The following is a 17996-nucleotide window of genomic DNA, read 5'->3' on the forward strand; positions in this document are numbered from 1 at the left end:
TTTAACCATCTGAAGTTAGAAAACATGAAGGGAATGATTGGAAATTCAGTTTTGAGCTTGAACTGGAATTTCAGAGAGAAATTTAAGTTTAATTGTAACACGTAGTTGGCGGAAGAGGGGTTGTGTCCCCCTTAAACTTCCCCTATAAGGACACCCCTGGTCAGAGCACTTTAGCAGGACGAGCAAGACAGGATTAACGGACAGATTACAAAGTTTATTACCTCCTGTGCATTACAAAATGTAGTTCCTACTACTACCTGAAGTGAGCATTAATCCCAGACTGGTTAAAAACACAAACTACTAATAAAACAATGAAACACTAAAACCACATGCAATAAAATCATTAAAATCCAATCCAGTCTAAAATTATACCCGATCACCAGGCAGGCGGAGGCAACTCTGTACAACAGGAGACCACTGAAAGGAAATATGAAAAGCACTAAAACAGGTTTACAAAGAGAGAGAACCTCCCCAGGAGCAACCAGGATGAGTGGCTTTTGTTCAGTGGCCTTAGAGACCCAAACTTATCTTCAGCATTACAATGACCAGTAAAACTATTTTACACTTTACCACACTTTCTTTGTGACTGCCTGCTCTCAGATCAGCTCCCTTCCAGGTAAGCAGGACTGCCTTTTCTGGTGTCACTGGTCCTGATCACCAGTTGGCAGCAGCTGTGACCAGGCTCAGCAGAAAGGCAGAGCAGCTCAGCCCAGGTGGCTACATGACTAAAAATTACCAGTCTTTTAGTTCTGCTTGCTTGAACACGTGAAGAAAAAAAAAGACATTTTTATTGTAGTGAAGCAAAACAGACAGAGACTGATATAAATCTGATTTAGCAGCAAAACCCGCTGCAGACCGACAGACTGTACGGCCCAAGTCTGCTCAGCCAAACTCCAGTCCACACACATCCTCCCCTTTATTGGTAGAGGTCTCTACATACAGAACGGCACAAACAGTCAAAGCAGCTGATTTTTTTCTTTGTGCACATTAAACAAAAGCTGGAAGTCCCCTCTGAAAGGGTTTTCATGTCGTTACATTTCGTCATGAAAACGTGTCGTGTACAGACGTGCAGGGTGAGCGGTGAGTCTCAGCAGCAAACCTCCGAGCATCGTAGTGAGAGAAGATGAACCGTACAGTTTTAAACTCTGAGGTGGATCTTTAAGACACGACTGAGAAAATCGTCCAGCTGTGAATGACTGTAGAGAAGATGTTTATGTCTCTCCATGTCCCCTCTTCCTCGCAAAACATGTTCTGCCACTTTATTTAAGTTTAATTGACTTTCTTTGCTAATTTTCTTCATCTGAAAAAATGTAACAAAGTAGTTTTCAGGCTCCTGGAAGCAGGAAGAGGAAAAGCAGAGATCTTTCAGAAGATCTCAGTGTCTGGTTTCTTTCTCATGTAAAATGAAACAGTACATGTTGCAACCTGCAGTGATTTAAATTAACATAAAAAAACAGCATCATGAAAATATTTTCTCCTTTTTTTTAGCAGCTTAATTCCTGAAAGTATCATATTTGTAGATATTTGGTCATATATGTAGATGACGTATGAAGGTTTTTCTTTTGGAGTAAAATAAATAAATTCTGTAAAGATTTCAGCAGCCTGAACCCAAACACTCAGAACACCTCAGGACTGTCAAAAATAGAGATTTTATTTGGATCCTTGGTGCGTAAAATCCACCAGCTTGTTTCTCAGACGGAGTAGTTTCCGGAACAGGGAAGACGTGATCCAGAATCCAGAAGGTTTAGATTTCCAAAAAACCAGAGAGACCTAATCAGTGGAGGCAGAGTTCCAGACTGGGACAGACAGATTCGGTAACCAGGAGGGACATTCACATGTCAGGAGGATACAGAAAGGCTTGATGTGTGAAGGGGACACATCACCTTCTTCTGATAGTCTGGTAGTCAGAAGGAGGAAGGACTGCTGCTTACAAAGGCACATGTTCAGGTGAAGGGAATCAGTGTCTAATCAAGCTCTGAAAATCCTGTCCACCAAGACGCCGTGACAAAATTCTATTTTCACCATAATAACACGGAATGCAGGAGGATTTACATTTAAGTGAAAAGAACCTAAAATTTATTTAACAACTTTTAAAGATGACCTCATTAATTGTCACATGTCAGGCAGGAGGACTGTGAGACTAATCAGGTCAGACAGGCAGAGGTCCAGGCGATCCAGATGTTTCTCCAGAACATGGTGGAACTGGAGAAACACCAGTTTCACCAGACAGAGGAAGGCTGACGTAAACCTGGCCTGAGTGCATTCACACAGCTGGCAACACACAGCTGGCTACACACAGCTGGCTACACACAGCTGGCAACACACAGCTGGCCTTCACACAGCTGGCCTTCACACAGCTGGCTACACACAGCTGGCTACACACAGCTGGCAACACACAGCTGGCAACACACAGCTGGCAACACACAGCTGGCTACACACAGCTGGCTACACACAGCTGGCAACACACAGCTGGCAACACACAGCTGGCTACACACAGCTGGCAACACACAGCTGGCTACACACAGCTGGCTACACACAGCTGGCTACACACAGCTGGCTACACACAGCTGGCAACACACAGCTGGCCTTCACACAGCTGGCCTTCACACAGCTGGCTACACACAGCTGGCTACACACAGCTGGCTACACACAGCTGGCAACACACAGCTGGCTACACACAGCTGGCTACACACAGCTGGCAACACACAGCTGGCAACACACAGCTGGCAACACACAGCTGGCTACACACAGCTGGCAACACACAGCTGGCAACACACAGCTGGCTACACACAGCTGGCTACACACAGCTGGCTACACACAGCTGGCTACACACAGCTGGCAACACACAGCTGGCAACACACAGCTGGCAACACACAGCTGGCTACACACAGCTGACCTTCACACAGCTGGCCTTCACACAGCTGGCCTTCACACAGCTGACCTTCACACAGCTGGCTACACACAGCTGGCTACACACAGCTGGCTACACACAGCTGGCAACACACAGCTGGCCTTCACACAGCTGGCCTTCACACAGCTGGCAACACACAGCTGGCAACACACAGCTGGCTACACACAGCTGGCTACACACAGCTGGCTACACACAGCTGGCAACACACAGCTGGCCTTCACACAGTTGGCCAACACACAGCTGGCCAACACACAGCTGGCCACACACTGCTGGCTACACACAGCTGGCTACACACAGCTGGCTACACACAGCTGGCTACACACAGCTGGCTACACACAGCTGGCAACACACAGCTGGCAACACACAGCTGGCCTTCACACAGCTGGCAACACACAGCTGGCAACACACAGCTGGCAACACACAGCTGGCAACACACATCTGGCTACACACATCTGGCCTTCACACAGCTGGCTACACACAGCTGGCAACACACAGCTGGCCTTTACACAGCTGGCCTTTACACAGCTGGCCTTTACACAGCTGACCTTCACACAGCTGCCTTCACACAGCTGCCTTCACACAGCTGACCTTCACACAGCTGCCTTCACACAGCTGCCTTCACACAGCTGGCCTTTACACAGCTGGCCTTTACACAGCTGGCCTTTACACAGCTGGCCTTCACACAGCTGGCCTTCACACAGCTGGCCTTCACACAGCTGACCTTCACACAGCTGGCTACACACAGCTGCCTTCACACAGCTGGCCTTCACACAGCTGGCCTTCACACAGCTGCCTACACACAGCTGGCTTTCACACAGCTGGGCTACACACAGCTGGCTACACACAGCTGGCTTTCACACAGCTGGGCAACACACAGCTGGCTACACACAGCTGGCAACACACAGCTGGCTACACACAGCTGGCCTACACACAGCTGACCTTCACACAGCTGACCTTCACACAGCTGGCTACACACAGCTGCCTGCACACAGCTGACCTTCACACAGCTGGCCTTCACACAGCTGGCCTTCACACAGCTGGGCTTCACACAGCTGGCCTTCACACAGCTGGCCTTTACACAGCTGGCCTTTACACAGCTGGCTACACACAGCTGACTTTCACACAGCTGGCTACACACAGCTGGCTACACACAGCTGACCTTCACACAGCTGACCTTCACACAGCTGGCTACACACAGCTGGCTACACACAGCTGACCTTCACACAGCTGACCTTCACACAGCTGGCCTTCACACAGCTGGCCTTCACACAGCTGGCTACACACAGCTGGCTACACACAGCTGGCTACACACAGCTGACTTTCACACAGCTGGCTACACACAGCTGGCTACACACAGCTGGCTACACACAGCTGGCTACACATCTCTGTCAGACTGGTGGAAACTGTTGACTACTGCTGTTGTTGTATTTTAAAGTGTTTCTGGTAAGTTTTAACATGAACGGCAGGTAACGAACTAAACTATTTCATTACGGAGGCTTGAAATGTTTACTGGAAGTTCTGGTAACGAAATAGTTTAGTAGTTTAGAGCTTCCAGTTACTCCTGCTTCATGAACAGGCTGGTTGTGTCGTGATGATGATGCTACTTGTGTTGATCTTATCCAGATGTTTTCAATGTGTTTGAAATGAGCAACTGCAATTGTTGACTTGCATCTCTGATTGATCTGCAAGGTGGCAGAGGCCGTGGAGCAGAGCAGTCCTGTTTTCAGTCTCGGCGTGAAGCTGTCTGAAATCCAAGCTGGCCTGAGATCAGTTCAGAAGACTCTGGAAGAGCGAAGCCCCACTGTGACTGATGCAAAGACCACGCAGAAGGTGGGTCCTGGTATGCTCATAGTCAACATCATGTACAGTTGTGCTCATATGTTTTCATCCCCTTTCATTAAAGAAAAGCTGAATTTAAAACAGAAACAATAACAAGAAATTAGCAAAAATATCATTTAGTAATATAAGACACAGTTTTTTCATTTAATTGAGTTGAAGAAAGAGAAAACAAACAAACAAACAAATGTGTCCTGGACAAATTAGAGACTTTTCTGTTGAACAGTGGGACAAAATACCTGTCAACAGGTGCAGAAGTCTGACTGAGAGGAACAGAAAACACCTGACTGGAGTGGAAGCATTAAAGGATTGTTCAGCTAAATATTAGTTTATGAGTGATGTAATATGTAAGAAATGATCTTATTTATTTGCTTTTTAAAAATATATTTCTATTGAACCAGAATTAGAAAATAATGTGATGATTTTAATAAAATATTTATTTATTATTACTTTAGACAATTTCAGTTTATTTTACAGGCAGCTGTTTTTTTCAGCAGAAAGAGCTCAGTCTCCTCGACTTTTCCAGCTGGACATCAGCGCTCCAGCTAGAACAAAGTTAACTTGATTTTCTGTTTGCATTTTTCCACACAGGTAAAATCTCCCTGGAGGCCGAACTGTGTGTTTTCTTCGTCATCCACAGAGTGGAACTTCATGTATCTGTATATAACAGCATCCTCTTGTCTGTGTGTGTGCTCAGCATGTGTGGGACCAGCTGGATGTGTGGCATTCCCGTCTGGCGGCACTGGAAGTGGAAATGCAAGACTTGGAGAAACCCGAGGAAACGCTGATCCTGGCAGAAAGACTGGTGGAGGTCCAGCAGCTGCACTCACTGCTCGCCAAGCAGGCGGAGCAGAGGACCACCGTCCTCAGCAAGGTGCGGTTCCCTTCATACACACTGATCAACGTTCATGTCTCAGATCTCCTTGTCTCAGGTCTTCCTGTCTCAGGTCTTCCTGTCTCAGGTCTTCATGTCTCAGTCTTCATGTCTCAGGTCTTCCTGTCTCAGTCTTCATGTCTCAAGTCTTCATGTCTCAGGTCTTCATGTCTCAGTCTTCATGTCTCAGGTCTTCATGTCTCAGATCTCCTTGTCTCAGGTCTTCCTGTCTCAGTCTTCATGTCTCAGGTCTTCATGTCTCAGTCTTCATGTCTCAGTCTTCATGTCTCAAGTCTTCATGTCTCAGGTCTTCATGTCTCAAGTCTTCATGTCTCAGGTCTTCATGTCTCAAGTCTTCATGTCTCAGGTCTTCATGTCTCAGGTCTTCCTGTCTCAGTCTTCATGTCTCAAGTCTTCATGTCTCAGGTCTTCATGTCTCAAGTCTTCATGTCTCAGGTCTTCCTGTCTCAGTCTTCATGTCTCAAGTCTTCATGTCTCAGGTCTTCATGTCTCAGTCTTCATGTCTCAGGTCTTCCTGTCTCAGTCTTCATGTCTCAAGTCTTCATGTCTCAGGTCTTCATGTCTCAGTCTTCATGTCTCAAGTCTTCATGTCTCAAGTCTTCATGTCTCAGGTCTTCATGTCTCAGGTCTTCATGTCTCAGGTCTTCCTGTCTCAGATCTCCTTGTCTCAGTCTTCATGTCTCAAGTCTTCATGTCTCAGGTCTTCATGTCTCAGTCTTCATGTCTCAGGTCTTCCTGTCTCAGGTCTTCATGTCTCAGGTCTTCATGTCTCAGTCTTCATGTCTCAGGTCTTCCTGTCTCAGGTCTTCATGTCTCAGGTCTTCCTGTCTCAGGTCTTCATGTCTCAGTCTTCATGTCTCAAGTCTTCATGTCTCAAGTCTTCATGTCTCAGTCTTCATGTCTCAGGTCTTCCTGTCTCAGGTCTTCATGTCTCAGTCTTCATGTCTCAGGTCTTCATGTCTCAGTCTTCATGTCTCAGGTCTTCCTGTCTCAGGTCTTCTTGGGACTTCTGTGTACTTTTCAACTCTATGATAGTACGTGCAGTGTCGGCTACTGACGGAGTTTAACTGTGTTTCCATGCAGACACACACGTGGCTTCAGGAGCATCAGGAAATGATCAACAGTTCGAAGAGCTGGATGGCGGAGGCGCAGTCGTGGCTCGCTGCTCCCTGCACCTACACCACGGCTAAATGTCTGAGCAGCCATGTGAACGCCCTGCAGGTCTGCACCGCCTTCTGCTCTTCACTTTACACAACAATCCTCACAAGGGTCCTTTTCATTCTGCAAAAACATGCATGGCCAGTGGTGCTTTGACCCTGCAGGGATGGTAACGTCAGATGTAAGCCTGGTGAACAGCGAGCACAGCGTTACTCAGGGGTTTTAAACTTCTGGCTCGTGTGCGTGTTTTATGGCGGGGTAGATGTACGATGACAAAAAACTCTGTTTCGGTTAACAAAACCTGCTTTTTGTGCAGCTTGTGCTGAATGACGCGGCCCAGATCCGAAGCACGCTGCAGGGCTTCAGCTCAGTCCTGAAGGAGATGTCGCAGGTTTGTGACATCACGGTGCTCCAGGATCAGCTGACTGAAGCCGACGGCCAGGTGGCCAACATCCAGGACTGCTTCACGGCTCCTCTGTCTCAGCTCCAGCACGCTGCCGCCGTGAGTCTGGGGATCATTTCTCTTTTACGTTTAGTTATTTTTTGATTTGTCATTTTTCTTCTTTATCTTACGTTTTTTATTGGTGAGGAGAAACTGTGGAGAGAATTTCCTCCAGGATGAATAAAACTTTCTGATTCTGAGTTTCCCTTTTATTTCGTCTCGGCTCATCAAGCTTTGTTTGTTGCTGTTTTTTTAACGTTGGGATGTTTTAGGAAGTGGAGGCTATTGAGAGTGAAGTGAAGCGGATGGAGGGGGATGTGGTGGAGATAAAGACGTTGCTTTCTTCTCCAGAAGCTCTCCCCAAACCCCGAGAGGAAAGGCTGAAGGTCAGATCTGCTCAAAGATTCACTGAAATGAATTCCATTAAATTAATTCTTTAAAAAGTATTTATTTATTTGAGGAGTTGTCTGAAAAAATCTTAAACTTGACAACTTTTTCAGCATAAATATGAGAAATAGTTTTTGTTTTCTTTTCTTTTCCCTTCTTATGGGTTCAGATGATTGAGCAGAAGATCCAGCCGATGAGGAGAACTATAGCCGAGATCCAGAAATGTAAACCGGGTCTTTGTCTTCCCGAGAACGCCGAAGAGACTCTGGCGGTCTTCACGGTGGTCGACCAGCTCCAGACTCTGCTGCTGGAACTGGAAAAGGTCAGTCAGTCAGTCAACCAGTCATTCAGACAACCAGTCAGCCAGTCAGTCAGTCAACCAGTTAGTCAACCAGTTAGTCAGACAGCCAGTCAGTCAGTCAACCAGTTAGTCAACCAGTTAGTCAGACAACCAGTCAGAAAGCCAGTCAGTTAGTCAACCAGTTAGTCAACCAGTCAGTCAACCAGTCAGTCAGTCAACCTGTCAGTCAACCAGTTAGTCAGTCAGTCTGTCAGTCAACCAGTTAGTTTGTCAGTTTGTCAGTCAGCCAGTCAACCAGTTAGTCAACCAGTCAGTCAGTTAGTCAACCAGTTAGTCAACCAGTCAGTCAACCTGTCAGTCAACCAGTTAGTCAGTCAGTCAGTCAGTCAGTCAGTCAACCAGTCAGAAAGCCAGTCAGTTAGTCAACCAGTTAGTCAACCAGTTAGTCAACCAGTCAGTCAGTCAACCAGTCAGTCAACCAGTCAGTCAGTCATCCACACCATGATGAGTCTGAACTCTCTGTCTTGTCGTAGAAAGTTCCGGCGCTCTTCATTCAGCAGCCTCCGACTCCGACCAAACTCCAGAAATCCGTTTCAGAGCATTCTGAGGTGAGTTTGAGCCAAAAGGAGGGTTTTAACTGGACACCAGTTCATTAAATACTGAAGGAATGAAAAGAAGGAATGAAAACAGCCTTCTACCTAAAAAAAAAAATACCTGCAGGAAACGTGACAAATTAATAATAAATAACAGCAAAATTTAGTAGAAACCGATGGAAAAAATTTTGTGGACTGCACATGTCAACATGTAATTAATGCAGTGTTAATGTTTTTATGCTGTGCATGAGCCGCCTGTGTAGAAAATCTCATCTCATGTCGTCGTTTTGAGCTGTGCTTTCTTCTGTGTGTGTAGAAGGAAGAGCACGGCCAAATCCGAATAGTCCACTTTGAAGAGGACGTGGTGAAGCGATCTGGGGGAACTCTGGAGACTGTGGGACATTCCTCTGTTACCGTTCAGGTGAGAACACAAGCAAGCTGTGCCTTCCTCCTGGTTTTTATGTCGCTGTTAGAACATGAACATGAAATAGGCTTCAAAAAGTTATCAAATCTGTTTATGTGCATCAAAATGTGTTTCAATATGTGGACAAATGGCCTGAGCACACATCTTCTTGTATTTCTTATGAGACTGGTCTCATCAGGACATGTATGCATGCATAACCAGTTTGTGTTATTAACAAACTGTTAAAGTAAGCTCAGCGTTGTGTTTTTCTTCTGCATGTGTATTTCTACCTTTTGAAATGTGTGTGTTCATGTGGATTCAGCGTAGTGTGTTGCAAGTGCTGTTGCTGGGTCACTGAGCTTTTGTTTTCTGCAGTTTGCTTGCACTAGCAGATATTTTCACTACTGGAAACTTTCAATAACCCACAGAAATTCATTTGATATTTTAGGAGCCTAAATTTATTCATCTCTGCTCATAGAAATAAAATAATGTTAAATCTAACTTATATGATTCCTCATGTAGTCCTTAACCTCTACGAAATCTCGTAAATGTGTCAGGTGTCAGGAATGAAGCAAAAAATAGATCTGAAGTTAAACATTGATTCTTCGTACTATTCATATCACATCATCACAACCTCTAGTGGAAACAATGAAGCATTTGCTGTATAAAAAAGAGCAAGCTAGGGAAATTTACTGTTTTTTGTTATTGTATAAAAGAAACATTCGAATGCAGCCGAGATGTCGAGCAGATCCGGTTTGGTGAACTCAGGATTGGGTCTCTGTTTTTTGTGGATGACCTGGTCCTGTTGGCTTCATCTTGGCTTCAAGCTCTCGTTTGAGCGATTCACAGCTGAGTGTGAAGCGGCTGGGATGAGAATCAACACCTCCAAATCCGATATTATGGTCCTCAGCCAGAATAGGGTGGATTGCCCTCTCCGGGTCGGGAGTGAAGTCCTGCCTCAAGTGGAGGAGTTTAAATATCTCGGGGTCTTGTTCACGAGTGAGGGAAGGATGGAGCGCGAGATCGACAGGCGGATCAATGCGGCGTCTGCAGTAATGCGGGCTCTGCGCCGGTCTGTCGTGGTGAAGAAGGAGCTGAGCCAGAAGGTGAAGCTCTCGATTTACCAGTCGATCTACGTTCCTACCCTCGCCTATGGTCATCAGCTGTGGGTCGTGACCGAAAGAACGAGATCTCGTATACAGGCGGCTGAAATGGGTTTCCTTCGCAGGGTGGCCGGGCTCTCCCTTAGAGATAGGGTGAGGAGCTCGGTCATCCGGGAGGAGATCAGAGTAGAGCCGCTGCTCCTCCGCATCAAGAGGAACCAGTTGAGGTGGCTCGGGCATCTGGTCAGGATGCCTCCTGGACCTCCCTGGTGAGGTGTTCCAGGCACGTCCCTCTGGGAGGAGACCCCGGGGAAGACCCAGGACACGCTGGAGGGATTATATATCTCGGCTGGCCTGGGAACGCCTTGGGATCCCCCCCGCAGAGTTGGCAAATGTGGCTGGGGAGAGGGAAGTCTGGGCTTCCCTGCTTAGGCTGCTGCCCCCGGGATGGATGGATGGATGGATGGATGGATGGATGGATGGATGGATGGACGGATAATGGATGGATGATAGATGGATAATGGGTGGATGATGGTTGGATGGATTGATGGTTAGATGGATGATGGATGGATTGATAGATAATGGATTGATTGATGGATGGATAATGGATGATGATAGATGATGATGGATGGATGGATAATGGATGGATGGATGGATGGATGATGGATAGATAGATGACAGATGATGGATAGATGGATAGATAGATGGACGGATGATGGATAGATGGATTGATGGATGATGGATGATGGATGGATGGATGGATAGATGGATGGATGGATGATGGATGGGTGGATGGATGGATGGATGATGGACGGATAATGGATGGATGGATAATGGATGGATGGATGATGGATGGATGGATGGATGGATAATGAATGGATGGATGATGGATGGATGGATGGATGGATGGACAGATAATGGATGGACGGATAATGAATGGATGGATGATGGATGGACAGATAATGGCTGGACGGATAATGGATGGATGGATGATGGATGGATGGATGGATGGATGGATGGATGATGGATGGATGGATGGATGGATGGACAGATAATGGATGGACGGATGATGGATGGATGGATGGATGGATGATGGATGGATGGATGGATGGATAATGAATGGATGGATGATGGATGGATGGATGGATGGATGGACAGATAATGGATGGACGGATAATGGATGGATGGATGATGGATGGATGGATGGATGGATGGATGATGGATGGATGGATGGATGGATGGACAGATAATGGATGGACGGATGATGGATGATGGATGGATGGATGAAACATTAGAATATTTCTCAATCTTGCAGCCAAAATGTACAAACCGTTATAGATGCAAATAGATTGAAGGCGGCGTTTCTGCAGAAAAATCTACTAAAACTTCATGTTCAAACTGGTGTTCAGGTTTTTAATATCCTCACAGCCAACAAACCTACAGCGTCAGCGACGGTTGTTTATTTTCACGTCACACTTGAGCATGTTTCCATGACAACAGCCTGGAGCATGAGTGCATGCTCCAGGCTGAAGAAGCTACAGACACTAACTAGAAGGAGGAGAGAGGAGAACATGCCTGACGGAGTGTTTCTGTGGATCTGGGAAGCTCTCCTCTCTCTCCGCACTGGAAGCTGTTTCTACCAACTCCTCTGCTTTCCGAGCTCTTTGTGACCTGAGGTCAGGTTTCACGTGATGCACACCAAATTTTTTAGAAAAGCTAATTACATAACAGATGAGATTACTAATCACAGCTGCAGTTTAACAGCTGGACGATGCATTTCTGCACTGGGTCCCTCCGATCTCCACTGCTTGTCCTGAGTACCTTCATCTGGCTTACATCTGCCATCCTCTTCCTCTCCTGATCCTAAGTGCTCCTCTTCAGTCTGGTCTTCTTCTTTCACTAGAGAGCAGCATATAACAACATTTGCAGTTTGGCAGACAGTCTTTTATATAGTTTCATTTTAGATAATCAATGTTTTCTCTTCTAGCCGTTAAAAGCTTGTTTGTTAATACAGGCAGTTTGATATTTGTCATTGTTGGTGTTAGGTACCGCTGCTTGTCACAGAAGAGGCTGGAGCTGCTGGACAAAGCTCTGACGAGGGCAGAAAGGTAACATCTCTCCTCTCTGGATCTTTTTGCTAAGTTTTAGTCATTTTGATACCAAACTGATGATGGTCATGTGATCCGACTGACACATATTTGGATTATTATGACTGGTTCATCAGTTCAGCTTTATCTGTAAGGCTCCACTTAACAATGTCATGTCAGGACACTTCACTGACACCTGAAATCAAACCAATTCATAATAAATAGTCTGGTTAAGGAAAACCAACAGATTGCATCGAATCTTGACCATCAAGTCAAGACAAAAAGAGGAGTAGGAAAATAAAAGCATGATCTGTTCCACCCCCCCGTTCTGAACTGCACGAGGTGACAGTGGAAAGGAAAAACTCCCCTTTAACAGGAAGGAAAGACCTCCGACAGAAGCTTCTCAGGGAGGCCCGCCATCTGCCTGCCATCACTGCTCACTGCGTTTAGAATTAAATATCCAGGAATATTAACTCTGGCTTCAACCTTTCACAGAGGCTTTTCTGTTAGTGTCATTTATTTCTGTAAATGCCTTCTACCTGCTAGCACCAGGTGGGACCCTGTAATGTAGATCCAACAACTTGTTGCAAACATTCCTCAGCATGTTGCTGCCGGTTTATGAGCTCCACAGTGGAGAGTAGGAATATTCAGGAATCCACAGGCGTCTAAACCGAACTACATTGGTATTAAGGAGCGCAGACTGCTCCCACACCGTTCCACCAGCAGAAGCCTGAGCTGCTGGTCCAGTCGGCCCGTTCTCCTCCAACAACCAGGCGTTTTGGTCCAGACCACTGCTGCTCGCTGGATATTTTCTCCATCTGGTACCAACACCACCTTCATAGTCTCCTAAATCATCTCCTTCCTCATTCTGATGCTCAGTTTGAGCTTCAGCAAGTCGTCTTCACCTCGTCCACAGGATCAAATGCTGCCATGTGATTGGCTGATTAGACACTGGCGGTAACAAACAGTAGAGCAGGTGGAACTGGCACCAGTATAGGACGATCCAGAGGGATAGAAGCTGAATCATTTTCAGAGGGAGAATCATCTAACAAGAACTGGTGTCAGTTTGTTTCCAGCTGGTTGAAAACATAACAAAGTTAACTTTAACGTTTTATTTCTTAATTCCTTAATAATAAAGAGTGTTTTAGTAACTCTGTCAGACTGAAAGGTTGATTGTTTTACTGTAACTGACTGACCTGACTGATCCGCTAACCCTGCTGATGTTTCTTCAGGATGTTGAGGGCTCCACTGACACCGCAGAAGCAAGTCCACCTGAAGCTTTATCAAAACCTGTGGGCACAGTCAAAACTCAGGCTCTGTCTGACAGCATGATAAACACGACCTCGACCGAAAACCTCTCCAAGTCCGACCCTCGGTCCCAGCAGAGATGCATAGTCTGCTAGCACGACCTTCCTTTCGCCTCTTTTCACGCAAACTCTCCAGATGCTCCGAGAAGCCATAGAACCTGCCGCTGCTTGTAGGAAAACTGTAGAACTGAACCTTTCCAGGCGGAGTCATCAGACAAATCCGACTCTTTTAGTTTGGGTTGCCATGTTTGTCTGCAGGGAACCCTGGTGGCTCAGACGTTCGGCTTAACATGGACTCCAGAATTCTTCTAGAATCCGGAGTTTATAACGTTTGTTTTAAGTTCTGAAGCCAGTCCATTACAGCCACTTCCGTCATACAGATCACACGTTGTCAGAGTTTAGTATTAAGAATCGAAGCCAGATTGCAGCATGTTTGACCTGATTGGACCTGAATTGAGCCTTCTCACTCGTCATTTCAGCCCTTTTCTACGACCACACCGAAAGATGAAATTTGGGAAACAAATCCCGTCAAGAATTTTCTCCAAATTCCTCTCAATCCAACTTTATTCCAGCCTCCGTTTCAAAGCTTCTCCCCTGAACTTGGCAGCATCTGGAACTTGCTTCTGTCCGACTGAAATCCCTTTTGTCTGCAACCAAAGCACAGCTGTATTCAGAAACAGCTCCCCATGCTGCTGTACATACTGCAGAGTGCTGCCTGCGAGGATGTTTGGTAGAAGTGTTAAAACAAAGTAAAAAACTGTGATCACTGGAAGGAACCTGAATTGAAGCTTTTTCTTTGTGTTCTTTTGTAAGATTTGCCTTTTTGACTACAGCTTAAACAACAATCATCCTGAAAGACATTGAAGAGCTTCTGTAGAGTTCATGTGGAAGTGTCGTGCACGGCCGTTTCACACACCGATCACACACTTGGCTGATGCATTTGTGGTCACCTGCAAAGTTTACATTTAAAAAGCATCAGCAGAAACAAGAAAATCCTGTTTCATTAATAAAACAAGTGATGAAACTAAAGCCGATTTGTACCAAAGATGTGTGTTTACAAGCCGGACTGCTGGCGCTGGCGGAGGTTAGGGCCATGTGGTCAGGATGGTGCAGAGTCACCGACGCTCTGCAGGTTGATGATTATGAATGTACCAAAGTATGAAAGTAGGAAGAAATTGACCATGTTTGGAGGATGATTTCTAATAGTTTGTCTTGCAAAGCATGGACCTGTGTTCTGGTTGTTTAGTATGTTCCATCACAGAGAAAAATATTGTGAATTATGTTATAATGTGTCATGCAGGAGATGTTGATTTACAGTAATAAACATTTTTGATCAATAATCTTTTCAGTTACTTTCTGCCTCATTTACCTGCAAATGCAGAGCGGATCTGTTCAAATGTTTGATTGCTTACATGCAGCTATCATTTGTATTGACATAAGCTGAACTGTTTACATGACTTGATGCAATAAATAGAACATTTATTATTTTACGTAGCTGCTTTGCGAGTAAAACTCCTGCATTACTCAGGACATGTTTTGCTGCAGCATTTATTCTTTAGAAGGTTGTGAGATGATTGTTGGCCATGAAGACGCACTGCTTTGACATGACTACAGCCTCACATGCTGCTGCTGCTGCTGGCAAGTGAAAAAGCTTCTGTCTAGTTTGGTGCTTACTACAAGTAAACTCATCCCCATTCAGCATTTCACATTTTTTATGCAAAGTCTTTAAAGAATCCCGTCGCAGCGATCTGTGTGTTAAATAACTGAAATGAAAGTAATTTGTGAAGAACCGATGTTTTCACTTGGAAACTGCAGAAACATCTTACATAGCATGCGCTGCTTTGTTTCTGTTCTGTCTGCTTATTTTGTTTGCAATCCAAACAAAAACTCTTTTGCAAATAAACCCACAACAGTGATCCACTCATCTGTCTCTTGTCCTGTGTCAGCCCCTCACTGGGACTGAAGACCTGGTTGTTATTCACAACACACACATGCATGGAACTCACGTCATACCAGGATACGTTTAGTAAAGAAACATGGAGACTTCAGACATGCCAGATTAGAAACAATCAGCAGAGACATTCCTCCACTGCAAACAGCGTTGACTTAGCGGAGCTGAACCCTCACACGCTGAAGAGCATGAGCCATGACTGAGGAACAAATATGAGCTTAACTCTCCCACAGCTGTCCTGCTCAACAACACTAACCATAAATAACAATCCTGCTATGCCTTACAGAGTAAAGATGTTTCACATCTGAGACCTGTGGAATGTGTGCATGTGAAACACATTTTGCACATGGTAGGAGTGGTTTTGGATAGTTTTCATGTTATAGTTAAATGTAAATTCATGCAAAAATCCAGGCGAGACACATGATCTCATGGAACCGGTGGGACTACACAAGGAACCCGAGTGGTGACCCGTTTCACATGTGGTCGTATGGATTCCCGTGTTAATACCGTAAAAATGTGCCAAAGCTCCATTTCCCATGTGCAAAGTATGGGTTCTTCTGTGTGAGTCTGCACATGTGGAAATATTGGAAAGTTTTTTATGTTAATAACATACAACATCCACACCATCACGTGTGAAATCCTCTGGTTTTACATGGAGCTTTGTATGGTCACAACCAGGATTCCTTTAGTGTCTCTGGACAAATACAGCACGGGTAAAAAGTTCAGTCACAGAAACAGAGAGCAATAAATGACTAAAATAATTAGGCTAAACATATGAAAGCATGGCAACGACGTTCACACAATTTCACATCTGTGACTGTTGCACTGTTTCTGTTGTTTGTTCACAGTGTGTGTGTGTGTGTGTGTGTGTGTGTGTGTGTGTGTGTGTGTGTGTGTGCGTGTGATCACATGTTAAGATTAAAATAACAAAACAGGTTTCACATGTAAGCAAATGGATTTTGCATGTAATTTTCTAAAAGCACATTTCTACGTACGCAAGATGATCCACATGTGACCCTTTCTGAGTTTGTATTTGTGAAACATTTAGTATGCAGATGTTTTTTTATCACCCAGATATGATCGCGTGAAATGATTTGGGATTGCATTAAAGTTTCACGTTCCACATGTGCTCATACAGATTTACCTTGATAGGAAAATGTGCCAAAGCCCCGTTTTCCATGTTTTACTCTGTTGTGGTCATTTAGCAAACACTTTCATCCAGAGCAACTAACATATGAGTAGTGATCACTTTAACAAACATGTATGTGGTGTGTGTGTGGGAGGAAGCCCAGGTTCCTGGAGAAAACACACATTCACAGGGAGAACATGCAAACTCCACATCGAAAGGCCAGCCAAGGCTCGAACCAGCAACCTTCCTGATGTGAGGCCACTGTGCTAACCGCTAACCGCTAACCACCATGCTGCTGTGTGAAACATATATTCCTCGTCCAGTGTGAGCTTGCAAATGCATGATTATATTTCATGTTGTTAAACATGTATAACATGACCAAAACAAAAACCATGTTTCCATGTGCACCGTATGTTACATACGTGTCTTCATGTGTCACGTACAGCTTTGGAGCATTTTATGTTAACATGTGAACCCTCTGTGGGGTTACAAAACACATGTAGAAAACATTTTGCACATGTGAAAGACTTCTGTTAGGGGCAGTGGGGGATTTAAGAGATTTGGGGCCCCAGGCAAAGGTAGGCATGGGGCCCCATGGTAAATAAATAAAAGAAATATTGCACTTTCTACTCCACTTCTGTATATTATTTGCGTCGCTAACAAACAGCCAGTGTAAAAGTCTCTTTGCTGTCTGAGAGGACCGTGTATAATGACAGGGAAGGGTTGCTTCACTCTATGGTACGAACTGATTACTTATTGTGACGACTCATTCTTTAAGTTACAGATCAACTCACTGACCGCATCACACAAACAGATCACATCAGGTGTTAGTGTGCGGCCCTTCATACCTGAAGGGGGGGCCCCGAGAAGCAATATATAATAATATAATAATCATTCTGCTGACAGTTTAGCTAATGCATTTTAATCAAAAACATAATTTTTGTTAGTAATAAGTAACTAAGTAATAAATAATAAGTGTATGACAAGTTTTATGGGACCCTAAAGAACTGGGGGCCCTAAGCAACGGCTTAGTTTTGCCTAATGGTAAGTCCGCCCCTGGTAAGGGGATGGTTGGTTAGTTGGTTGCTATGCCTCATTGTGCAGCTGTAATGGGTGGGAATGGACCCAGTAGCAGCACAACTGATTCTGGCAGGTTATTGCAGTCTTTATTTAGCAGGATGTCAGAAATAGTCGCAGGTTGAGTGGAAATCAGACGGCCCTGGACGGACGGGGAAGGCAGGAAATGTTGGGGAAGGTGTGCACAGCATGAAGGCGAAGACAATCAGGCAGACGGTAGCGGATGTGACGCTGCATGCGGAGGTGACCAGGTGGCAGCAGCAGGTAAACATGAGAGGCGTGGCCGAGCAGAGCAGGAGGGCAGATTGTGGCTTTAACTCACTCTGATAGTTTTTTACTGCAGTCACATCGGGGACATTTTCTCTGATTTCTTCCTATTTTTTTTTTTATCAATCAGTTTATCTCTGTGTAAAATC

General features: G+C 45.2%; 1 protein-coding gene across 1 annotated transcript in view; it reads left to right on the forward strand.

Annotated features, from left to right (window-relative positions):
• The window catches only part of LOC306772265 (uncharacterized protein), a 203972-nt gene that overhangs the window by 94044 nt on the left and 91932 nt on the right, over positions 1-17996 (forward strand). The window contains 10 exon segments of the mRNA XM_079261679.1: positions 4601-4741; positions 5445-5621; positions 6726-6863; positions 7117-7302; positions 7515-7628; positions 7799-7951; positions 8464-8538; positions 8840-8944; positions 12075-12137; positions 13349-13510. Of these exon segments, the coding sequence (XP_079117805.1) occupies positions 4601-4741; positions 5445-5621; positions 6726-6863; positions 7117-7302; positions 7515-7628; positions 7799-7951; positions 8464-8538; positions 8840-8944; positions 12075-12137; positions 13349-13510 (1314 nt within the window).

This window comes from Telmatherina bonti, assembly GCF_933228915.1.
Source record: "Telmatherina bonti genome assembly, chromosome: 22".
Taxonomy (NCBI): domain Eukaryota; kingdom Metazoa; phylum Chordata; class Actinopteri; order Atheriniformes; family Telmatherinidae; genus Telmatherina; species Telmatherina bonti.